Source organism: Arachis ipaensis, chromosome B6 (assembly GCF_059453495.1).
Source record: "Arachis ipaensis isolate K30076 ecotype BB chromosome B6, ASM5945349v1, whole genome shotgun sequence".
NCBI classification, from domain to species: Eukaryota; Viridiplantae; Streptophyta; class Magnoliopsida; order Fabales; family Fabaceae; genus Arachis; species Arachis ipaensis.
In genome coordinates this window covers 152,568,990-152,594,891 of record NC_142441.1, presented here as the reverse complement: position 1 = coordinate 152,594,891, position 25,902 = coordinate 152,568,990, and the positions used below count along the sequence as shown (strand labels likewise).

Genomic DNA, 25,902 nt, shown 5'->3' with positions numbered 1-25,902 from the left:
CATCATCTTTCTCTGTGCCGTCCATAATTGGAGACATTGCTCTATCCCACTAAAATCTTAGCAGAGCCAACTTTTGTACATATCTAATTTCATGTTGAAGAAAATTCCTATATGATCTTAAAAGCAAGAAATTTCTAATTACTCTTAACATTGCCAGTCATCTGTAGTTTCTAAACCACCTACTACCTTCTTTTCTTTATTGGGAAAAGTACCAAGCTTTTCAACTTTAGCTAACATGTCTTGTATACTTTAAATATTTAGACTCTGCAATTCAACATATATCAATGATCAAAATAATACTGATTTATAAAACAACAAATGGATCGGTCGAATAAAGAGAAATTTGTTCATAGTCAATAATCCAAAGAAAAAGGAGTGTTCATCATAAGGTGCCCCAAACAGCGTCCGAAGGACAAGGCTTGTTAACATCCAACCCCACCTATATCTCTTCCCTCTTCCACTCCAATGCAACAAACTCACAAGTCCCGGACAAAGATCCCTTCACAGACCTCAAAAATTATTGCCACCAAGCCCATGGTGGTTCCACCTATGAATGTTCTGAATACTACCTAACTATTCCTATTAATATAATGGCCACCACGCCCGTATGATGCGCAAAACTAAGCTACAATCCTCCATTTAATTTAGTGTCTTGGTCTCCAACAGCAAACCTGTACAAAGAAACTGAGCAAGTTTGAAACAGTATAATAATTATAAACAAAGAGAGCAGAGAAAGGTTCATGCTTACATATAGAGTTTGCTATAGGGACCAACTTTAAGATTACCCTTGGATTCAACCTTGGCGAAAAAATTACCATTCATTTGGAGCTTGACTCTAGCATAAGGAACAAGGTCAGGATCACCACCATGTTCTTCAACAACCTTTTCATCTAGTTCCATGAAGACATAAATCAGACTTTCTTCGCTGGTGCAGTGGCAACAGAAAACATATGACACCCGTCCAGTCAGCTCTTCCAAACCATTGACGCGCACATCTGCCACGAGATTCCTCTCAGAAAAGTCATAAATGTACCACATATCGGCAGAGTCAACAATGAGGAGATAATTACTACATGCCAAACGAATTAGTTTCCTAGGACAACAATCACGAATTGGCGGTAAATTGCAGTAATAGGATTCCCAAAGGTTGGCCTCGAAGTCATATGATTTGAGCCACTGATTCTTGCCAGAAGAAAAATAAAACATAATGAGGGTCTTTTTATGAGGCTCCGTTCTGTCCTCCCACAAAAAGTAAGATTTAGGAGTCTGGCTTACGTACGTATAATCGGACACTTCCCTTTTTTCCCATAAATCTGATTTTGGATCATAGACTTCAACCCAATATCCATCTCCATTGTCACCCCCAAAGATGCACAACTTGCCATGGTATGGGACTACTATGGGATCCATCCGGTGGTAGAACATGCTTCCGCATAAACTCCAAATCCAGGTTGAACCGTCATACTTGAGGCACCACATTTTTGCAGGGAAAAAATGTTCCAATTTTAGCTGAAATTCAAATTTTGCTCCATTGTTACACATGATACCACCAGCAATGAACAAGCTACCACCAAGGGAACAAAATCCTTGAAAAGTTGGTAAGTTGGAATCGATTATTAGATCGTCTCCAACAGGCCATTGGGCAGTCACAGGACCTCCATCTTCAAGATCAACACTTCCATTCTTCATAAAGTTGGCCTCCGTGATAGTTAACATCCTGCGCCTGAAGGTTCTTTTTCCATCTACTTCATCCACATTTTCCACCAACATATATATGCTTTTTGGATCAGAACAACCAACATCATCCTAGAATTAGAACAACAATCATAGTGTTTAGAATAAAATTATATAAGAAATTAAAACGTCATAGTTATAAACTGACCTCAGGTTCAGATTCCCCGCACATGCCATTAGCAACCGTATCTCCTGAAACCGTCGCAACAACACTTCCCCACCACTCTTCAAAATGATTACCGCATTGAACGTGATCCAAATCCCTAAAATGATTGGCGGCCTTAGCCATCAAATTCTTACCATCCCTTTTGCCCACCACAAATGCAGTGAAATTGGAAGCCTTCACAACAACCGCTCCGATCCCAAAGCTCTCCGCGTTATGCACGAGCCAACTGGCGAAGTCCTTTGCTCCTTTGATGTCGTCCTTTTCGTAGGCCCACAGTCGGTGATGTTGGTAGCAAAAATCCGAAGTTGAATGAACGAGGAGGATGAGGTTCTCCTTGGATAGATCTTCGGGATCATAATTCCGAGCATCTACGACCTCCAAAACGAGGCCTTTCGACTCTAACAAATTGCAGAGGCCTTCCGAAGTTGAAAGTCCCATTGGCGAAACGAACAGGATCTTGCCACGTGGATTGCGTTTCAGTTGTTCTTGATGTAGTGTTATGAGGTTTTCTTTGTGAGACTTGCAGACTAAGAAGAAGGTTGCGGCAGTGACCGTGGCGGCGGCCACGGTGGACGAGATAGCGGATACCGATATATCCGCCGGTAACAAAGACAACCAAAGGGGCATTATTGGCTTTTCCTGTTTGATGCAGACGTTTCAGTTGGGAGAGAAGGTGGCTCGCACTGGGGCAGTGATTCGAGATTCAGCGAAGCTTCCCTCAACCCTCACGGTGAGAGAGGCTGAGGCTACTGCATGTGCCTTGGTCCAATTGGTCCAATTTATATTTAATCATAAAAGGTAAAAAAACCCAAAACAGTCCAACAATTATCTGGAAAGACAACGAAAATCTTAACAAAAATAAAATCTAACCCGACTCCTAACAATTACCTCAAAAATATAACGAAGTCCTTGTGCTAAAAATAAATTTATGTTTTTTTTGCACAAAAACTAATCACTCTAAAAAAAATCAAGACCAAATTGAGTATTTTTTTTTTTGAAATTTCATTGTCTTTTTAAAATAATTATCAAGAATCGGATAAGATATTTACTCAAAATTATGACTTTAATCTGGATTTAGTCTGTTTGACAGTTTGAGGCATGATTCGAACTTCATTCAAAATTAATATCGAGTACAAATGATAAATTCAATCCAAAAAATATACTTTAGACTCGGTCAAATTTTTTTAACACACTGAGACAAATGATAAAGATATAAAGTATAAAAGAGGATTTTTACTAATAACACAAAAATATCTATTTTTACTAATAACACAAAAATATCTATAACGATCTCGCTATGTTACCAATATTATTTCTACTAACTTCTATCAATTTTTATTTATAATTGTGTTTAATTGAAATATTTTTATAAATGTATTTAATAAAAATATTTTTTTTATAACTGAATCTAATAGAAGTATCTTTATAGATGTATTTTTTAGATGTATTTCTTTATACATGTGTTTAAAATATAATAATTAATCAGCATTTCTACCAACTTTTATAAACTCTTGTTTATAACTGTGTGTTTAATAGATGTGTCTAATAAAAATATATTTTTTATAGCTGTGTCTAATAAAAATGTCTTTATAAATATATTTTCTAAATGTATTTCTTTATATATATATTTCAAATATAATAATTAATTATTATTAATAATAAGTTGATAACTAATATGTTAGTACCTATATTTTTCCTATCTATAAAAAAACTATTATTTTGTTCTCTTCGTTAAAAACTAAAATTGCTTTTTGCCTTTTTGGATCCTATAAAACATATGCAGCTCTTTTAATTTCTATATATAGATTAACTTGTTTACAAGTGTTCTTATTAATTAATAGACAATTATCCCTCAATTGAAACATTCATGAACAAATTCCTTGGTTCGTAAATCACAATCCTCCCCTCCTTTCTTTCGTGAAAATGAGTACTTCAAATATGTGTGACTGAATGAACAGAAAAAGATCATCGACCTTTCTTTCATACCTGTATAATTGAACTCATTGCTGTGCTTTGTCCCACTAGAAATTTTGTCACATTGAAGGAAATTACTGTATGATCTAGAAAGCAAGACATTTCTATTCACTCTTAACATTGCAAGTCATCTTTTATTTTCTTAACCTCTTACAACCTTTTTTTGTTGGAAAAAAAATATTAACCTTTCTAAAGAAGAACCTAATATTAACTTTTCTTTCAAAATTATTCAACCAAAAAAATTAACAGAATGTTTTTTTTTATATCTTGATTAACTACTTCAAAGTATCAAATTGTACTTTGTGAAACAACAAAGGGATCAAACAGAAATTTGTTCCTAAAAAAGTAGTGTTCAAAAGATCATAAGGTTTGGGATGAATATCCATACACAAACCAATAAAATTGCCTCCAGAAAGTAATGTAAAATAAACTTATAAAATAGGTGTGAAATTAAAAAAAAAGTTGTTGAATAACCTCAATCTTCATCATAAGAGAGACTAAAACGTAACTCAATCTTAAAACCTTCACTTTAATTTGCAAATAGGCCACTCCAAAAATGAATTATGCTACTGGATAGTAGTTAATTTTTAGCAATTCATATTGTCCATGAATATAAATGTATATATATTTTTTTACCCCTAACATATATATGATCGTGCTATGTGATAAAGAAAAATATAAGCTAATATGTTCAAGATAACATATTACTAAGATGTCACAGCAACATCTATGCTACAGTGATCTTCCCTTTTTAATGTCTTGGTCTACACCAGCAAATCTGTCCACAATGGATTGGGTCATGAATTAATTAAGACAGTATAATAATAGAAAGAACAGAGAGAAGAGAAAGGTGCATGCTTACACATAGTGCTTCCTATAGAGACCAACTTTAAGATTACCCTTGGATTCAACCTTAGCAAAAAAAATTACCATCCGTTTGGAGCTTGACTCTGGCATAACACTCTTCCTCAAGATTGCCCAAAATTCTGATTTTGGATGGTAGATATAAGGAAACAATCATAATAATTAGGACAAAATTAGATCACCATAAGTTTAGAACAATTATGTATCAAATGTTAAAATATAATTAGGATCAATTAGTATTATTTAGTATATCTGAATATTTATTATAGGAGATTACGTCTTTATTATTACGATTCTTTTAGTACCTATAAATAACTTTTTATATTGTATCGTTCTAAACAATTTGAATACACTCGATAATACACAAATTCTATTTCCAGTTTAGTCTCTTGTTTCTAACAAAACAGAAAGCTTTTCAGTAGTGTAAGTATTCATAAGAAATGAATTAGTTATTGACTTGATGAAGTGGGATATGAAACCAAAAAATATATATACATTTGATATATAAAGGATAAGAGCATGCCGAAATCTACCTTTTCATCAGCAACGGTATCCCCCAGAACTGCACCTTTCAAAACCGCAACAACCCCTTGCCACCAGTTGTCAAAATCAAAAGAAGCGTCGAATTTCGCAGCCCGACCCAAATCCAGTGATGATGCATTCCGGAGCTAGTTTCCAAAATTCAATCATATAGAGTAGTAGGAAATGCAGAGTAAGTATGTAGTAACAGAGATGGCGATGGCTGCAAATAGAAATGGCCACGTGGGTGTGACTCCATCGGAACCATATTATGGAAGAGTGAACACAAGAAGCTAAACCAACTAAAACACGTTTACCAAATGAAACAAGAAGAGCTCTATAATTTAACTTACTTTATAGGTACAATGTTGATCATGGGTGGAATCCCTTCAAATTATTATGCACGGGATATTTAGAGGCATATATTTAACTATTCATAATAAACTTTCATTACTACAAATACTACAATAATTTGTCTTGTATGTTTTGTTAATAAGCAATTATTTTGAGGAAGTCACCAAGATGTCAAAAATATTTTTTTTATAAAGATATTTATTTAAAAATATAATTTATTTGTATAGACATACTTTAAATAAAAATAATATTTTTATAATATATTAAAATTTAATTTCATAATTTATTATCTAATAATTAAAAAAAATATTTATATATAAAAATAAGTATAATATTTTTATTAGAATATCTATCTTGTTAATAAAGCGTGAACTATTTTTCAACGATACGTGAGTTTTGCCATGTCAAAAAGAAGATAGGTGTGACATGATGCTAGTAAATTAGACTAAATTTTCATAGTGGTCCCCCCAAATTTGATTCGTACACCAATTTAGTCCCTGAGATTCCAATTGCACTATTCATGTCCTCGAAATTGTGCGTCAGGCTACATACTGGTCCTTCACTCGAATTTCGGCATGACTCATCGACAGACTTATTTATGTGGCACAGCCACTGCCACCTACGATCTAAGAAACGACGTTATTTCATGGGTGAAACGTTTTAAAGCCAAAACATCGCCGTTTTGCTCCCAGTTGAATGTAATGGTTGCTTGGGCGAAGGGATGGTCATTTGTTACATCTTCTTCATAATTTCACAGTGACTTCAACGCTTCTCCTCTTCCATAACTAGAGACAATGGCGGTAGCTTAGGGTACTACTGCTTGCTCGCTGATTTCTTACCGTCGTTGCGCTAAACTTGGTGGAAGGTCTGTGAGAAGTCATTGAAGCAAATGATGTGAAACCGTTTAATCTATCTTGAAGGTCAATTTTTTTTTTTTGGCTCATTTTTCGGAATTGTTTAAGTTACTCTTATCTTTTGTATTAAGATTTCGTTGGAAACGATATGTTGTTAGGGTTTTTGTTGTTGATATGTTCCAACCGCTACTGGATGCTCTATTTCTTTTCAATATAATAGGGACAATCTCTGATCGTGCATTATGTATTTGTTATTTATTATTTTTGTGTTGCATGCGTGTTAAATTTATTTGTTCTTCTGGTATGTTGCAGATGGACGCCGAAGTGTTAGATATAATGTTTCATCATGAAAAAATTTTTGAGAAGGGTAAAAATAAAAAATGGACATATTATCCTGACAATAAGTACTATTTGGGTGAGGTTGATGTGAATAGGTTAGATGTATTCTACCTGAAAAATTACTTCAAAGAGTTGGAGTTTGAAAAAATGAAAGAAGTTTGGTAGCAGGTGCCAGAAATGAATCTGAAAGTGGATTTGAGGTGTTTAAATTTTGATAATGAGTTGAGAGAGATGTATTCTTAAGATGGAAAAAACGATGGTGTTATTGATATTTACATTGAACATGAAATTCCAGAACTTAGACATGAACAAATTATGATATTGAAACTAAAGAGAAATTTGTATTTAAAGAACAAAAAAAATTGTTTTAAGGGTATCTTGTATTTGCTTATTAAAATTTGTATGCTTTTGCCAAAAAGATGTATATTATAGGAACTAAACATTTTGTTGCTTATCATCTACCGTTCATTTACAAAGAATTAATGATCCTCACAAAATCAGGATGTAAAAAAGAATTATTCTCTACGTAGAAGTATTTTTCTCATACAAATCATATAAGTCATTTGTTTTGACGCGCGCATATTTTTCTTCGTGCCGTTATTATACGTTCTTTTTTTTCTTTTTGCTGCACGTTCTTCTTCTTCATTATTTTTCGCTCTCGTTATCATTGTCACCAATATCACCTCCACCTCCTCCTCTTTCTCCTTTTTTTTTCATTGGAATTTCTTCTCCTCCTTTCTTTTCCTCTTTCTTCTCCATCATCAGTTATCTCATTGTTGAAGATAATGAATAATTCAAGTTCAGATTATCAATTGAATCAAAACGAAATTGATTATATTTTGAATCCAATTAAGTAGGTAACGTATGGTTCGATTCTAGTTAATTTTTTCGTTAGCAGTTTATGATTCTGTAGGTGAATAATATTTCATCGTTGATGGTTTGAATTGAATGTAATGTAAAAGTCCTGCATTAAAGAAAATATTTTTCTGTATTTGCAGCGAATTTGGGTGTAACAAGAAGATATTTGGGTGTATTTTTGGTGTAAGTGTGCTGATAAATTCTGCATAATTCAAAACTATTCTTCTCCCTTCTCCTTATCTTCTTCTTCTTTTTTTCCATCATCTTCATCATCATCTTCTTTATTTTTTTTATTCATCTTTTTTTCTTATTTTATCTTCTCAAGTTTCTTCTTGTTTAACTCTTTTAACAAGAATAAAAACAAAAAAAATCAAACAAAGAAAAAGAAAAAACACATAATGATACAAAATTACTTGGAAGATGATGAATTTACATTATTCAACTAAAAGAAAGAAAGAAATAAGAAAAAAAAGAAGAAAAAAAAATGCAGCTTTAGAGGAAATATTTTTTTTGTATTTGCAGCAAATTTGGGTATAACATGAAGATATTTGAGTGTAACACAAAGATATTTAGGTGTATTTTTAAGAATTTTCGATGTATATGTGTTGATAAGTTCTGCATAATTCAAAACTTTTCCTCTTCCTCCTCCTCATATTCTGCTTCTTCTTTTTTTCATCATCATCATCATCATCATCACCATCTTCTTCTTTTTTTCTTATTCATCTGTTCCTTTTTATTTTACCTTCTCAAGTTTCTTCTTGTTTTACTCTCTCACCACCACTACCTCCTACTCCTCCTCTTCTTCCTCCTTTTTTTATTGGAATTTTTTCTCTTCCTTCATTTTTCTCCTTTTCCTCCATCATCAGTTATCTTGTTGTTGAAGATAATGAATAATTCAAATTCAGATTGTCAATTGAACCAGAACAAAATTGATTATTTTGAATCCATTCAAGTGGCTGAGGTGCGGTTCGATTCTAATTAATGTTTTCGTTAGTAGTTTATGATTCTTTAGGTGAATAATGTTGTTTTTATTTTTGAAAATTGTTGTTCATCGTTGATGGTTTGAATTGAATGTAATGTAAAAATTCTGCATTAAAAAAATATTTTTCTATATTTGGGTGTAACACGAATATATTTGGGTGTGTTTTCGGTGTATATGTGCTGATAAGTTCTGCATAATTCAAAACTTTTTTTCTCCTTCCTCCTCGTCTTCTTCTGCTTCCTCTTCTTCTTTTTCATTATCATTATCTTCTTTTTTTTTATTCATCTTTTTTTTCTTATTTTATCTTCTTAAGTTTCTTTTTATTTTACTATTTTAACAAGAATAAAAACAAAAAAAAATCAAACAAAGAAGAAGAAACACACAATGGTACAAAATTACTTGGAAGATGATGAACTTACATTCGTTCAACTAAAAGAAAAAAAAAATAAAAAAAAAAAGAACAAAAAAGTAGCATTAGAAAAAACATTTTTCTATATTTACAGCAAATTTGGATGTATTTTCGATGTGTGTGCTAATAAATTTTGCATAATTCAAAATTTAAATTCAAAATTTTTTTTTCTTCTTTCTTATCTTCTGCTGCTTCTTCTTTTTCTTTTCTTATTTCATATTCATATAATTCTTCATGAAAAAAAAAATTGTATGTATATAGCATAGCTGTATAAAAAATTGCTTTCAAATTCCATACACACAAATATAGTAGACGTACAAAATCAGAACTTCAGAAATTAAAAAAAAAAAAGAGAAAAATGAATAGTAACGACGTAAAGTAAAGAAGTAGATTAACACTAATAAAACTATCTAATATCTATACCAAAAAACAAAAAGAAGAAGAAAACATTATTTTTTTCCTCTTCATCATAAACAGAATTTATTCCTGGACCCAATACACGATATGCAGCTCATTTTCTATATCCATTAATTTGTTTACAAATTTTTCTAATATTACATTTATCCTTCAAAAACAAACTCATGAGCCAAACTAGTCGTCTTCGTTCCTTCATTCATCCCTCCTTTCCTTTGTGAGAATGAGTTCTTCAAATTTGTCTAAATGCATCAACAAAAACGATCATCAACTTTCTCTCTCCCCTGCATCATTGGACACATTGCTCTGTCCCACTAAAATCTTGCAGAGCCAACTTTTGTAATTTGTACATATCTAATTTAACAATGAAGAAAATTCCTATATGATCTTAAAAGCAAGAAATCTCTAATTACTCTTAGCATTGCCAGTCATCTTTAGTTTCTAAACCACCTACTACCTTCCATTTTTTTTATTGGGAAAAGTATTAAGCTTTTCAACTTTAGCTAACATGTATTGTATACTTTAAACATTTAGACTGTGCAATTCAAAATAATATTGATTTATGAAACAACAAGTGGATCAATCAAATAAAGAGAAATTTGTTCATAGTCAATAATCCAAAGAGAAAAAAGGAGTGTTCATCATAGGGTGCCCAAAGAGCATCAAAAGGACAAGGCTTAATAACATCCAACCCCACCTATATCTTCCCTCTTCCATTCCAATGCAACAAACTCACAAGTCCAGAATGAAGATCCCTACACAAACCTAAGCTACAATAAAGGGGTATATTTCTGTTCAACAAAACATATTCCTATTAATATGATGGCCACCACACCAGTATGATGCACAAAACTAAGCTAAGCTACAATCTTCTCTTTAATTCAGTGTCTTGGTCACCAACAGCAAACCTGTATAAAGAAACTCAATGGATAGAGTGAGCAAGTTTGAAACAGTATAATAATTATAAACAAAGAAATCAGAGAAAGGTTCATGCTTACATATAGAGTTTGCTATAGGAACCAACTTTAAGATTACCCTTGGATTCAACCTTGGCAGAAAATTTACCATCAATTTGGAGCTTGACTCTAGCATAAGGAACAAGGTCAAGATCACCACCACGTTCCTCAACAACCTTTTCATCTAGTTCCATGAAGAGATAAATCAGACTTTCCTCGCTGCTGTAGTAGCAACAGAAAACATATGACACCCGTCCAGTCAGCTCTTCCAAACCGTTCACGTGCACATCTGCCACGAGTTTCTCCTTAGAAGAGTCATAAATGTACCACATAGCTGCAGAGTCAACAATGAGTAAATACTCACTGCATGCCAAACGAATGAGTTTCCTTGGATAAGAATCATCACTAATTAGCGGTAACTCCCACCAAAAGTCTTCCCAAATGTTGGACTCGAAATCATATGAGATGAGCCACTGATCCTTACCAGAAGAACAATAAAACACAATGAGGGTCTTCTTACGAGGCTTCGTTCTGTCCTCCCACAAAAAGTAAGATTTAGGATTCTCGAACATGTATATATCTTCGGGCACTTCCCTTTTTTCCCATAAATCTAATTTTGGATAGTAGATTTCAACCCAATATCCACCGTCAGTGTCACCCCCAAAGATGCACACTTTGCCATGGTATGGGACCACTATGGGATTCATCCGGTAGTAGAACATGCTTCCGCATAAACTCCAAATCCAAGTAGAACCTTCGTACTTGAGGCACCACATTTTTGCAGGGAAAAAATGTTCCCATTCCAGCTCAAATTCAAATTTTGGTCCATTATTACACATGATACCACCAGCAATGAACAAGCTGCCACCAAGGGAACAAAATCCTTGAAGAATTGGTAATTTGGAATCGATTATTAGATCATCTGCAAGAGGCCATTGGGCAGTTACAGGACCTCCATCTTCAAGATCAACACTTCCATTGGCCTCAGAGATAATTAACATTCTGCGCCTGAAGGTTCTTTTTCTATCTATTACATCCACATTTTCCACCAACATATATATGCTTTTTGGATCAGAACAACCAACATCATCCTAGAATTAGAACAACAATCATAGTGTTTAGAATAAAATTAGATAAGAAATTAAAACGTCATAGTTATAAACTGACCTCAGGTTCAGATTCCCTGCCATTAGCAACTGTATCTCCCGAAACCGTCGCAACAACACTTCCCAACCACTCTTCAAAATGAGGATCGTATTTAACGTGATCCAAATCCCTAAAATGATTGGCGGCCTTAGCCATCAAATTCTTACCATCCCTTTTGCGCACCACAAATGCAGTAAAATCGCAAGCCTTCACAACAACCGCTCCGATCCCAAAGCTCTCCGCGTTATGCACGAGCCAACTGGCGAAGACCTTTGCTCCTTTGGTGTTGTCGGAGAACGGTCCGATAGGTCGGTTCCAAACAAACGAAGTTGAATGAAGGAGGAGGATGAGGTTCTCCTTGGGTAGGTCTTCGGGATCGTAAGTCCGAGCATCTACGACCTCCAAAACGAGGCCTTTCGACTCTAACAAATCGCAGAGGCGCTTCGCTAGGCCTTCTGCAGTTAAAAATCCGATTCGCGAAACGAACAGGATCTTGCCACGTGGATTGCGTTTGGGTTGCTCTTGATGGAGTGTTATGAGATTCTCTTTGTGAGGGCGGAGGTGAGACTTGTAGATTAAGAAGAAGGATGCGGCAGTGACCGTGGCGGCGGCCACGCTGGACAGGATAGCGGAAACCGATACATTCGCCGGTAACGAAGGCAACCAAAGGGGCATTATTGGCTATAAGCTCAATTTTGATGCAGCCGTCGAAGAAGGTGACTACTGCATGTCTGCATGTGTTAAGTATTAACACTCCCCAGTGCTACTGCATGTGTCTTGGTTCTTTTTGGCATTTGGCCTGAAACTGCTTCTACACGGGCCGTATTGTCAACACAAGAAGCCGTATAAAATTTTGAAAAACACCGTAAAATTCAAAAAATTCAATAGGGAAATGTTATACCAAAGTTTGTTTAATATCTAAAAAAATAAAGGTAAAGTTATAAAATATAAAAAAGGATTTTCACTGACACAAAATTATCTATCAAAAAATACTATCATTTTGTTCTTTTCATTAGAAACTAAAATTGGTTTTTGGATCCAATAAAACATAAATAATATTATACATCTATTTTTTTTTAATAAAGTCTAACTAAATTAATTATTAATTGTTAAATATGGATATATATTTCAAGAATTTTATTAATTGTTGAATTCGTTTATAAATTGATTTTGCTGATTATGAATTTTGTTGAATGTTGTGATGTTAGTTTATGAGAATTTTTTTTTATTTTTTTATGTAATAATAAAAAATTTGGATTTTACCATAAATTTATATCACGGTGAAAAGTTTGATACAGGGTATGGTCTAAAATATTTGATCCACTTTGGTCATATAACATTTGATGCAAAATTTTGCAAATAAATTTGATTCAAAAGCTGCTGTCAACAATTTTAAATTCAATGCAATTATGTAACAGCATTCTGCTGTTAACAAATTTTAAAAGTGTAGTCATATCTTTGATTATTGGCACGCTTTAAAAGTATAGCCGTATCTTCGACTTAGCACGTTTGAAAAGCATGGCTATAGGGTCACATATATGGCCACGCTTAAAAAGCGTGGTAATCAATAGAAACATGACAAAAAAATAAAGTGTGGCGATATATTGATAAAAGCGTGGCAATAGAGTTACCATCACGTTTGCATATCTGACCCTTTCAAAAGCATGTCTATAAAGAGAATGTCACGAAAATAAAGAAGAGAATAAAAAATCAGTAAAAATTATAGAACGTGTACAACAAGTAAATAGGAGAGAGCTAGATTAGTTAGTGTTCTGTTTCAATAACAAAAAGTAGTTAGTCTTATAGCTATATATATAGAAGGTCTATAGTGTATTCAAGGGATATAATTCATTTATTCCTAGCACTTTGCACAATTCTAATTGAAGGATGGCCAAGTCTTTTGTACCAAAATTTTACATTATGTGATGAATTACATGATGCAGTTAAAACTGTACATTTATTAGCAGAATTAAGAAAAGAAGTGTGTGTATTAATAGTCCTAGGAACGAACAAATATGGAAACACATAATTGCCATTTTTAGTTATTCCTTGTAGAAGGAGGTTCTTGGTAACCTGATCACGAACAAGGCATTAGGCCAAAACTCAAAAAAAAAAAAAAAAAAAAAAAAAAAAAAAAACTCTAAATTGTCAGCTGCAAATTTAAAAACACTAAGAAAATTCTGTGAAATTTGAGGAACTATCAAAAGATTATTCAATTTATATGTGAGATCAGTTTTAGAGTCATGCAATAGGGATGCACCTGAGTTAGAGATGGCTATACCTTGTTCATTATCTATATAAAGTTGGTCTGAACAGGTTTGAGTTTCTAAAGCTTCTAAAAGATTTGAGGGATTAGCAATGATGTAATGAGAAGCTCCTGAATCAGCATACCATGGTGATTCATTCAACAAAGTTAGTGCAACAAAATAAGCTCTAGGTTGATGAAATGAGGGTGGAGGTGGAGGAAGATTTGTAGATTGGATGGAAGAGGTAGCATTGGGAGATTCATAATTTTAGTCAAATCTAAAATAACAATTCCTTGCAGCATGACCTGGTTTATTGGAGATTTGACAAAAGAGTCTTGTATTATTTGAATTGAATCTTCCTCCTCTTTGAGAGAACCTTCCTCTTCTTTCTCGTCTTGTATTCATACCTCTTTGGAAATTAAAAACAAAAGAACTTGATGCTTGTGACAGATTAGCTAATGCAATCAAGTGTTGTGGTTTCTTGAATCTTTGGAGCATTTCTTCATAAACAATGAGAAATGATTCTATCTTTACGACAGTAATTTATCCCATCTTAGACATGACAGATGAGATAAATCCTTGATACTCCTCAGTTAATCCATCAAGAACTGTTTGAATATGATCATTATTGGGATAATAACTATCAATTGCAATTAATGAATCAACAAGAGTGTGAATTTTACATATGTAATCTTTTGCTGATCCTTCATATTTGACATATCTCAATTGAAATTTTAGACTCTAAATTTGTGCATTTGATGATTATGTAAATACTTCTTGAAGCTTCTCCCACATATTATAGAAGGTTTTGTATTTTACCACTTTGTTTTTGAAATTGGTATTGATAGAAGCAATAATAATAATAATAATAATAATATCAAAATATTATTATTATTATTATTATTATTATTATTATTATTATTATTATTATTATTATTATTATTATTATTATTATTATTATTCAGTGACAATATATATATACTTTTGTATATTTATGTGAAAACTCCTTTTATATTATAAATACATACATAAAAATTTAATGAATAAATTTATCATTATTTTTTTCAATATAAAAGACATATCTGGTTTGGAGTTAGAGAATACTTAATATAACAAAATGAAATATACAAACAATAAGACATCAAACTAAACAAATTACAATAAGACATCAAACTAAACAAATTACAATAATACATTTAATTTAAGAGAATATAAAACTTAGTAGATATCTTTTTGTTGAATTTAGAATTATATATATAGTGAGAATAGTTCAATAATATTTTTTAGAACAAATACCATATTAGAAATCAAATAGGTTTAATTCAACTTTAAAACTTAAAAGTTAATTTGATTATAATCTCTATTAATATTCTTTTTTCTAATAAATACTTGAAAATTTAGTAAGTTATATCGAAAACTAGACGGAAACTTATTATATCTGACGAAAAAAATATTAAAAATTGATTTATGTATTTATTTTTTTGAGACTAAAATAACTCTTTTTAAAATTTTTAGGGACAAATTTAAATAATTATTCTGTCAATAAATAATATCAAAATAAAATTTTAAAGATATTTTTGTGTATTAATCCATTTTTAAAACTAAAATATTCACTTTTATAATTCTTAATAAGACTTGCTACTATTGATTCCTTGACTTCGAATATGGTTTATAGGTCGACTTCAGTGAAGACTACTCAGTAGACCGTATTGTATTCAATAGTTGCCGAAGAGGCCAGACCTTCCTCACAGCGCATTCTCCGCCATTTATTTTAGCACACCGGAAACGGGAAGCGCCTGGTGAACATAGAAATTGTCTGTCTAGCTTTCAAGACGAATCTCTTTCTATATGCAATTTCGATAAGAGTCTAGTCAGCTCGTCTCTGCCTTGAGGCCAATAATTTTCGGCAACAAACTCCTATCAGTCCCTCTTTCGGTTGTTAGCAGCCTCGGCTATCATGGAAATTTTTTGTATTGACTGTTGATGGGAAAATACTTATTGTCCTGGAGGATAGACGAGCAAGTAATAGCAGTTTGATTGAGAATATTTCTTGTAATTAATTGAATAAGAAGGAAAAAGGCCACTCAGGTCTATATCTATCTAGAAGGATGTCAGGATTGGTAGAAAGGCTAGGATACTTGATATAGCATAGCTCGGAAAATAGATTAAGGCTAGTCCAGAGCTAACCTCAACTCGGGCTGGGCGTCCATCCTAGGACAGGGGGCTGGTTCGGCGTCCAGCGTGAACCATAATTATTCTACCTTATATTTGATGGTGACGGGACAAAGGTGAAACAAACGGAATCAGATTGTGAGTTCCTGGAGAGAACAAGAGGTTCCAAAACGAGCTTCAAGAACTCAAATCAATGCAAACAACGCCAACCTTTGCCATGCAAATTCCACCAACAATAGTTATTTTAATATAAAAACAAAATAAAAATATTTGTGATAAAGTAAAATTAACAAAATATTTATTGTTTTTGATTTATATTATTTTAAAATAGTTAAATATTTTTAAAATATTAGTAAAAATATGTATTTTAAATTTTTTACTATATTTTATTTTTTATTTACATAGGATCGGATCAATCAGTTCAACCAGTAATCTATAGGTTGAACCAATAATTCAGTAATCTGACCGATTTAGCTCTGATAACTATAGTCTAAAATGTAGGACTCTATCTTCACTTTGATTATTGTCTTACTTTTTTAGGTGTATATATATATATATATACTTGTTCATATTGGTCTTATCTACTCAAATTTTTATCCTATCTATATATTTAGTTCTGTCTTTTGTTTACTATTTGTCTATTCAGGTTGCTTATTTTATACTTTTTATCTTTGTTATTTTCTCAAAAAGAGCACACAGTGCTAGAAAGAAAAAATTTAACAAATATTCCTTTTCATTTTGAATTTCTATGTTTCTAGTTTCTTCCAATCTTTTGTAGGTTTAGCATTATCTGTTTGGTCTATGTTGAGAGTGGAAATCACAAATAAAAATCACAAAGTAGGTTTAGCATTATTGCTTTTGTCCAAAACTGTATTGATTATATCTGTGGTTTGAAGGGTTAGCTTCCCCGTTTGCTTTTGGCCTTGGAGGCGAAGTAACATCCTTCAAATCATAGCGAAATCTCAGGGGTGCCAGTGAGAATTCTGCATTTACTGGTATATATGCTACCACCACTGCATCGTAAATTAGTAATTTGCTTATAACTGTATGTATTTCACACTTGGCTCCGACATCCTTCCTTATATTAGTCATATTTGTTGATATCAACAACTCTAATTCTTAATTGATGTCAATTAGAATTTGTATAGAATGGAAGTTGAAAGAAATTGGAATTTGTGTCTAAATTGTTGTTTTAATGTAAGTTTAGAATAGGAATTCAATGCTAATTAGAATTCGTATAGAATGCTTGATTGTTGCTATTTTAATGTAGGTTTAATACTTAGATTTAATGCTAATTGAAATTTTTGTATTAGTTATATTTAGAAACTGAGACTTTCGTTATTACAATGTTAGGGAAGACATATTTCAAATTTACTTTTAAATTTTTTACTATTTTATACTTTTATTTAAGTGGGACAGGATCAATCGGTTTAACGTGTAATCTATTGATTGAACCAGACCCAGTAAACAATACTCCGGTTGGTTCAATCACTGATTTTGTTTGTTCTCCATTATTGCCCAGACTCCCGTTGGCTCTGCCACTCGTCACCGGTGCCGTCTTTGCCTGCGCCTCTTGCTTTCCTTTCACTTCTCTCCGATCTCTGTTCTTTTTCTCCCTTCGTCGCGGGTTCTGCAAGCTACTGAACTACTGATGCTCCTGTCTCTTTATTTTGTTACAACTGTTATTGCCGCTGCAGCCCCATGTTGTCGTGTTTAAATTTATTAAAATGATGTTATCTGAATAGATAAATATGATAGTATTTGCATCAAATTGTCTAAAATATAAGATCCTATCTTCACTTTGATTATTGTCTTACTTTTTTAGATACATATGTATATATCATTGTTCATATTGGTCTTGTCTATTCAAATTTTGGTTCTATCTATATGTTTAGTTCTATGTCTTTTTTGCTGTTTGTCTATTCATATTCATATTGCTTATTTTTTTGCTTTTTATCTTTGTTATTTTTCTAAGAGAATACTCACATAATTCATCATTAATTATTATGTGTTATAATATATCAAAGTCTTTTTTGCAGAGGTTACATGTTTTCTAACTTATGAATAAAAGCCATCCATGTCTACATCGAATGTATTCTACTATAAGTAGATAGATGATGAAACATCTCTGATAAAATAAGTTTAATAGGAACTGGATTCGATCAAGATGAACTTCTACATAGGGCACATATTCTTTATTTTGGAGAAGATACTGATCCCAAATACTAATAAGAGATGGTACAAAAGGCAACTGTTTTGCAGCACCTTAAGTGTGCATTGCTTGAAGATGCACTTCCTCCATTTATATGAGAAAAGAATCGTCACGACTAATTATAAATATAATTTGAGGACTTGGAGGAATAAGAGATACACAGAGAAATCGAAAAATTATTGAAATGGAAAAAGATAGATGGTGGCTTAACATAACAAAAAAGAAAGTTTATGATGATCTTCAGACCAATTTTCGCATCCTTAAAGATATCATGGAAATTTAAATTTGGACTCTAGCATCAGGTTGAAGTATGCGGTTCTGACAATTCCGTGGCCTACTCAATGATATGCAAAGCTAGAATGCCGCTCCTCACTAAATTCAATCAATCCAAAAAATTGATCTTAGAAAGCTGAAAGTTATAATATTAAGAGTTATCAACCATCTATTTGAAGGGATTGTCAAGCATGATGAAGAGGTTAAAAACCTGTGTTTTGTCAACTCTATTTCTTCCTTCAAACCTAGTATAATTTTTTCTTGCTTTTTATGATTGTGTTTTTTTTTCCTCGTAAGAGTGAAATGATTTCGATTCAGGCTCAATATAACCAACTTAATAATAAGATGGACGTTGGATCCGATTCTATTTTGGAGCATCACTAAAAGAATTTTAAAGACTGTGTATTGGCTTTTATATCGGAATGAAAATGTACCCAAGTCAAAATGGGAAAATGCTATTCAATTTTGACTTGGTACATTCTCAATATGAGAGATGTCATTCAATTTGACTTGGTACATTCATATTGCGATACAAAAATCAATACACAGTCTTCAAGAACTTAATTCTTCTGCTGATGCTCCAAAATAAAACTATATTTAATGTCCATCTTATTATTAAGTTGGTTATATTGAGCTTGAATTGAAATTATTTTACTTTAAGGAAAAAAAACAATTATAAAAAACAAAAAAAATTATACCGAGTTTAAAGGAAGAAATCTAATTGACAAAACTACAGATTTTCAACTTTCTGACCTCGATATTATAGCGGCATACTGACTCTTCATATCAATGAGTATGCCACGGAATTACCGCATGCTTCGAACTTACGCTAAAGTTCAAATTCAAATTTCCACGACATCTTTAAAGCTGCGAAAATTGATCTAAAGATCATCATAAACTCTTCTTTTATGTTAAACCACCGTCTATTTTTTCCTTCTAATAATCTTTCGATTTCTCCGCGTATCTCTTATTCATCTAAATCCTCAAATTATATTTTATAATTAATCATGACAAATCTTTTTTTCAGACAGATGGAGAAAGTGCATCTTCAAGCAATGCTCACTGAAGATGCGACAAAACAGCTGGCCTTTCGTACCATCTCTAAATAGTACTGGAATTAGCATCGTCTCCAAAATAAAGAACCTTTGCCCTAGATAGAGGTTCATCCTAATGAAGAACCCATCTCCTACCAAACTTATTCCATCGGATGATTTCTCATCCGTGTACTTATAGTAACCACAGACGATATAGACATCGATGATTTTTTTTTTCATAAATCAAAGAATATGTGACCTCCAAAAAAAAGATTCTAGACACATTATAACACATGATTAATGATTAATTATGTGTGTTTTCTTTGAAAAAATAACAAAGATAAAAAGCATGAAATAAACAATATGAATAAACAAACAACAAAAAAACACATGGAACTAAATATATAGATAAAACTAAAATTCGAATAGACAAACCAATATGAACACTCATATATATATACATACCTAAAAAAACAAGACAATAATCAAAATCATAAAGTCTTACATTTTAGATAATTTAGTACAAATACTACCATATTTATCCATTCAACTAACATCATTCTAATAAATGTGAACATAACATGGACTCCAGAGGAAATAGCACTTATAACATCAACACGATAGTAATTCAGTACCTTGCAGAACCCGAGAGAAGTGAAGGAAAGCGAGAGGCGCAAACGGCAGTGGTGACGAATGACAGAGCCAACGTTAGCCTATGCAACAATGGAAAACAAAAAGAATAAGTTGTTGAACGAGACAGGGTATTGTTTACTATGTTACTGGTTCAACTAGTAGGTCACACATTGAACTGGTTGACCCTGTCCCACCTAAATAAAAACATAAAATAGTCAAAAACTTAAAAATAAATTTAAAATATATGTCTTCACTAACATTGTAACAACTAACAACGATAAAGTCTCAATTTCTAAATATAACTAATATGAAAATTCCAATTAGCATTAAACCTACATTAAAACAATCAAGTAAAAGTAAGAATAAGAGTAACAATCAAGTATTAAACCTACATTAAAATAGCAACAATCAAGCATTCTAATACAATAATAAATAAATTATAAATAAACATCCTAAATATCTTTCAAATTTAAAACCCTAAGTAAAATATCACCAACTAAATGTAATTAATCATCAAAATATGCAATAACTTGCTGCAAATTTGTTGGCAATTAACATAATTATACTTCCATTAAAAATAGCTGGATTGAATTACAATGCACAAATTAAAGATAGAGAATATTGTCTTAATGTAGCTAAGTCAAAGTAAAACAAAAAATGATAGTGTTGCACAATAAACACACAACAGAGCCCGAAACAAACAGACAACACAACAGAGGTTGAAACAAAAACACAACAAAGCCTGAAACAAAAAGAATCCAACACGGAGAAGGGGTAGCAAGTCGGCAGAGATCAAGAACAGGGACATTGCAACCAAACAATGAAAACAGAACTTTGTTTATGTAACAAAACAATCAAAACATGAATCATACAATCACTAATTGCAAATTTTTTCTACATAAGAACAGAATAATGAAAACATGAAGCATATAATAAATCAAAAGATCACCAATTGCAAATCTTTTAATAAGAACAGAAGTTAGAACAGTGAGAAATGAAGAAAGATTAGTAGTTTTCAACCCAATTTTAACAAAGCTCATCACAATGACTAACAACAAAAAAAAAAGCAATGAAGGAACAGTGAATCAATAATACAGGCAGTGCAAATTCAAGAAACTTTAATAAAATGTAACTACAGAAAGTAAAGCAGTAATAGAGTTATCAAATTAAAATTTATCATCAAATACCGAGCAAAACCATTCAACCAAGTACTGACTGGGCATTCGAAAAAAAAAAATCAAAAGAACATTTAAATCACAGCAAAAACACAACAACAATAGGAACATTTAAAACAAAGCAACCCAAAAAAAAAATCTAACAATCACCGTTGCTGAAAACAATGATTTGATCCGTGTATGCTCAAAGAATTAAAAGCTAAGCTTACGGGAAAGTGAAGAATACCAAAACCAAAGAACCTTCAATCACAGCTTAAATCAAGAACAGAAAATCATAACAAAAACATAAAAAAAGATAAAAGTAACAGAAGAACAACAAAACAACAACACAAGAACAATTAGCAAATTAACAAATTCACAATAACAGTTAAAATTTACCAAAAGAACACTAATGCAAATAGAATCATTGTGCTCATATGTTTTCTGCAAAGATGCTATTTGGGCAGCTAAAATTTTCTAATTACTAAGATCCAATTATTCTAATTTCACATGCAATCAACTTACTAAGTTTCTAGAAGCTAGAAATTATAAAACCAACCAGAAATATGGTTAAAGCATTTCATCAAACATGTTGAGTGCGGTAAAATTAAAGCAAAATAAGAGAATTCAAAGCTTAATATCAATGTGATAGAGAAGAGAACATAACTATTGTAACTTTAATTCAGTCTATGAAATAATCCAAACCACTACCAAATCAAATAGTTACTTATTGTAATAGAAATCAGAAGTTGCAGAGTTTCAAGCAGAGTATTGGTGTTGTGTGAGTGTATTGTCTGGTGGTGGGTTTAGGGAACTCACGGCGGCGACAAAAAAGAGCAGTTCGACGGCTAGGTGGAGCGCGCGGGTTGGTCGCAGTGTTTGAAGCAGAGCAACGTGGCTTCCATACGAACATGAATGCGAACTTGAACGATGAACGGCGAGTGAACGCGAACAGTAAACGCCGAGCGAACGGGAACGGCAAAGAACGCGAACGAAGACGACAGCTGAACGAAGATGCGAACGTGAACGGCAAACAAACGGCGACGGAAGCGCGGCTGAGCAGACAAAGACGACGGACGCAGAGCTCGAGTAAGCAGCCGCGGGTTGAAGACTTGGATCACGAGGGAAGCTAGATAGACGGACGGATGGCGAACTTTGAGTGCATTGGACGCGGCAGTATGCCACTCCTTGCGGCGGTGGTGTCGGCTTACAGTGCTAGGTTTTTTGGCTGCGGTTGTGTGATTTGATTTCTTTCTGAATGAAAGAAAGGGGGGGGGGGAGAGGAGAAAGAAACGAAGGAGCTTCCGTTTTTGTGTAAACCGGGTGGGTTTCGTTAATTTTTTATTATTTTTGTTAATTTTTTATTATTATATTTTTTAAATAACAAAAAAAATAAATTATATTTTTATAATTTATTTAAATTTATCATCAAATAAAATACAAAATTTTATGTTTCTATCTTTTGTGTTTTGTTCACAATATTTTTTCTTATCTTGTTCTCAGAAATAAATTCAGCCTTAAAATTTTTTTTGTAATTCTTTTTTTGTAATATGTGAAATATAATATTAGTTAAGATCGTAAGATATTTAATTTCTTGGATCAAATGGTCATAACTCATGACTTGTGGCTTCAAAATTTAAAGTGAAATTTTTATTTTTAATAATTTTTAATGGATTGTCAACGTAAAAAAAGAATTTATATATGATTTTTGTTACTATTATATGGTGATTGATTCAAATGATTCTATTGAAGGGTTGGGATATAAGAATTTGTGGAATAAATATGGGTTGTTGATATTTAATTTCTTTCCTTTTCTTATTTCATTTGGCTAAAACTTTCTTTTTCTTTGTGTTTGTTCGTTGACTTCTTTTAACAAGAGAGAAAATAATGATCAAAGGAGGTAGAGACAGAGAATGAGTCATAAACAAATGGAGAAAGTGTTCAAGGAAGATGAGACCGAGGCAGTAGCAAGTGGGGTTGTAGCATAGACATATAGATAGACTTCAGAAGAGAGAGAATGTGAGAGACACATTATAGAGTCATAGTCTCATAGACTTGAACATACCTTCAATATTAAGAGCAAGAGTGTTGCTTTGATGATGCGGTTCCTATCAAAACCCTTTTATTAGGACAAAATATTAGGTGTTGATACAATAATATCATGGCTAGTTTATTCGTAATTCATAAAACTATGTTACTATCTTAGATAAATATTTTTCTCATCAATATTATTTTTTATTTCTACAAAATCTGAAAATAGAAAAGTATTAAAAATAAAAATAAAAAATAAGAACCAAGTACACTCGAATTTGTTTAAAAAAAAAATATTTTATATACTTTCTATTCTATACTTTTTAAAAATAAAAACAAAAAATATATGTTTGTAAGTTTGTATTTCTCTATTGATATATTTTTACTTGTTAAATAGAATCCAAGGGAAGAGTAGACTAGTAGAGCATTGAATAGTCTCTCTTATACATATATACTTAATTTAAAAAGATGCCACAACAAGAATTCAACTAGCACCATATTAAAGAGGAAGTTCAGAAAATAATTTTGTACATTTTGTGTCTTCTATATTATATGTCGGCATAGTAGTAAACTAGTAATTAAGTTATATTGTTTTGCACTGTTTTTGTAGTTTATCTTTCATGTGGTTTAAAGTACCCAAATGAGAACAAATGATGGCATTAATGTCCTTAAATAAGCGATATAACAGTGATTTTAAGTATATACTACCCAAGTATATATCAAAAGGCATGATTGAGTTTAATGTCTAACCTCCATTGAGCCAAATAACAAGGGGTTTTGTGAGTGAGTTTTGAGAAGATTCAGTGAGCCAGAAAACTGTTGAAAAGACACCTTTGGTTGACCAGGAAGTTCCAAGATCCTATCTTCTTCTTCTCCTCCTTTAACACAACTACTTGGTCCCACCATCACCAACAAAATCACCACCACTTGATGAAGAACAACAAAGATCTTTTTATGATGTTGTTCATCCATGCTAAGGAGGAGGAAGAACTAGAAGGAGGAGAGGCGAGTGTGAGTGAGTTAAGAAAAGTGATGAGAGAAAAAGAAAAATGAGTGAGTTTGAAGTATAGGGAAGGTAGGTTTGTGTGTCTCCTCAAGGGAAGGATTAAATAGGAGAGAGAGAGAGAAAGAGATGGTACTTGGTAGTATAAGTCTATAAGATATCAATGCAAATATTCATAGTCTCTGCTGTAAAGTTCTGGGAAGGAAGAAATAAAAAAAGAAAAAATGAGAACAAATAAGAAAAGTATTAAAGGAGTTTAAATGCAACTTAACTAGAAAGCATAGTGAAAAAAAAAAAAGGAGTTCGTTAGTCATTACTCATTACCTTTTATTTTCTTCTTTTTAAATAATAGATTAATGTCTCAACAAACTCATCACTAGTTGGCTAGCCTTCTCTTTTGTTTTGAACAGATAGCATGCGTATAGTGTGTTATGTAGGGTGGTTGCAGATGGTCAGAGTAGTACAATAATAACAATACACCAAGAAAGAAAAAAGAAAAATCAAATATTGGAACAAAAGAGGTAACATAACCCTAAAATGGAAAAGGGCTCAGATAAGATAGTACATGAGAATCGGATCTCATGTCCTTTGCCATTAATTTTTTGTTTATATTCTTTAGGTGATGATACTACAAAATTATTCAGGGTCGAATAATTCAACTTTAATGTTAGAATTTATATTAAAATGTCCATGATATTCTCTTATTAAATGTATCTTTTTTAAAGCTGTCAAAATTGGTTTAAAGATCAATGAGTCTTCATTTATGAGAAGCCATCAATTGTTGTTTATCTTCCAATAAAATGCTTACCATTCTTTATATTTTTCATCCATCCAAATCTTTAAATTGTGTTCATAAAGATTTGTGATTACTTTTTTTTTTTTGGAAGAATGGAGGAAATGCAATCTCACAATTCTCACACTGTAGTTGCAAAAATCTTTCGTGTCATCTCTTTATAGTATTAAAGTCAACATCTTTTCTAAAGTAAAAAATCTTTACCCTATGTAAAAGAGGTAAAGATTCATGTTGATCTGAAAATCCAGTTTCTACCGCTCTTATCATATTCGACGTTTTTTCATCTCTGTATTCTTAATAGTATTGATCTACACTCGATGGCTTTTTTAGATTTTTGTAGTTTATAGTTTCTTGTTTTGTTACTCTAGTTTTTAAAAAAATTGTTACTTCCTCTATTTTTGATTTTAAGTTCTTGAACTCTTATTGAATTTTCACTTTTCATTAATGAATTTGATATTTTATGTTTTATTATTTTTTTAAAATATTATTGCTTTTTTAAATTAAGTAGTTGTAGATTTTATTATTATTATAATTTATAGTATTTTATGTTTAGGTCTTTCAAGTATTTGATGAAATGCCTTACTTAGTTATAGAGCATTTTTTTTATTATCGGCTTAGGTTGAAAACTTGAATTACTAACCAAGTTGATTGATAACTTAGAGATGATAATTAATGTTGTTTCCGTTAACGCAGATTTTTTACTAATTTTGATTAGGAAGTTAGTTAGAACTTATAGTTTATGATTGATTAAGCTTAATTGACTTTCTTTAATTTATAGAGGT

General features: G+C 32.0%; 2 protein-coding genes and 1 long non-coding RNA gene across 4 annotated transcripts; all 3 read right to left on the bottom strand.

Annotated features, from left to right (window-relative positions):
- Nucleotides 1-281: 281 nt before the first annotated feature.
- On the bottom strand, nucleotides 282-2,693 carry LOC107647810 (uncharacterized). Its single transcript, XM_016351859.3, has 3 exons — nucleotides 1,883-2,693; nucleotides 749-1,806; nucleotides 282-671 (listed from the first exon to the last, which is right to left on the bottom strand). Exons 1-3 carry the CDS (start codon nucleotides 2,525-2,527, stop codon nucleotides 626-628), a joined length of 1,749 nt encoding a protein of 582 aa, XP_016207345.2. The 5' UTR covers nucleotides 2,528-2,693; the 3' UTR covers nucleotides 282-625.
- A 6,793-nt stretch (nucleotides 2,694-9,486) lies between these two features.
- Nucleotides 9,487-12,388, bottom strand: LOC107605726 (uncharacterized). 2 transcript variants are annotated; one of them, XR_015885903.1, is made up of 4 exons: nucleotides 11,591-12,388; nucleotides 10,466-11,514; nucleotides 10,227-10,375; nucleotides 9,487-9,709 (listed from the first exon to the last, which is right to left on the bottom strand). XR_015885903.1 is itself a non-coding variant. In XM_088490286.1 (3 exons), exons 1-3 carry the CDS (start codon nucleotides 12,242-12,244, stop codon nucleotides 10,330-10,332), a joined length of 1,749 nt encoding a protein of 582 aa, XP_088346412.1. In that variant the 5' UTR covers nucleotides 12,245-12,388; the 3' UTR covers nucleotides 10,043-10,329. The 2 variants fall into 2 exon arrangements, 1 of the variants encoding a protein (XP_088346412.1); XM_088490286.1 differs by lacking the exon at nucleotides 9,487-9,709 and having other exon boundaries at nucleotides 10,043-10,375.
- A 5,098-nt stretch (nucleotides 12,389-17,486) lies between these two features.
- LOC148563165 (uncharacterized) lies at nucleotides 17,487-22,556 on the bottom strand. The gene is made up of 3 exons (XR_015885760.1): nucleotides 22,113-22,556; nucleotides 20,142-20,219; nucleotides 17,487-18,571 (listed from the first exon to the last, which is right to left on the bottom strand). It is a non-coding gene; the product is annotated as an uncharacterized LOC148563165 (long non-coding RNA).
- Between the last annotated feature and the right edge of the window lie 3,346 nt (nucleotides 22,557-25,902).

Coding starts and splice junctions, on each gene's coding strand:
- LOC107647810 (XM_016351859.3), bottom strand. CDS start 2,527: ATGCCCCTTTGGTTGTCTTTGTTACCGGCGGATATATCGGTATCCGCT. Junction 1,807..1,882: donor GCGGGGAATCTGAACCTGAG/GTCAGTTTATAA, acceptor TTCTAATTCTAG/GATGATGTTGGTTGTTCTGA. Junction 672..748: donor CCCTATAGCAAACTCTATAT/GTAAGCATGAAC, acceptor TTCTTTGTACAG/GTTTGCTGTTGGAGACCAAG.
- LOC107605726 (XM_088490286.1), bottom strand. CDS start 12,244: ATGCCCCTTTGGTTGCCTTCGTTACCGGCGAATGTATCGGTTTCCGCT. Junction 11,515..11,590: donor GCAGGGAATCTGAACCTGAG/GTCAGTTTATAA, acceptor TTCTAATTCTAG/GATGATGTTGGTTGTTCTGA. Junction 10,376..10,465: donor TCCTATAGCAAACTCTATAT/GTAAGCATGAAC, acceptor TTCTTTATACAG/GTTTGCTGTTGGTGACCAAG.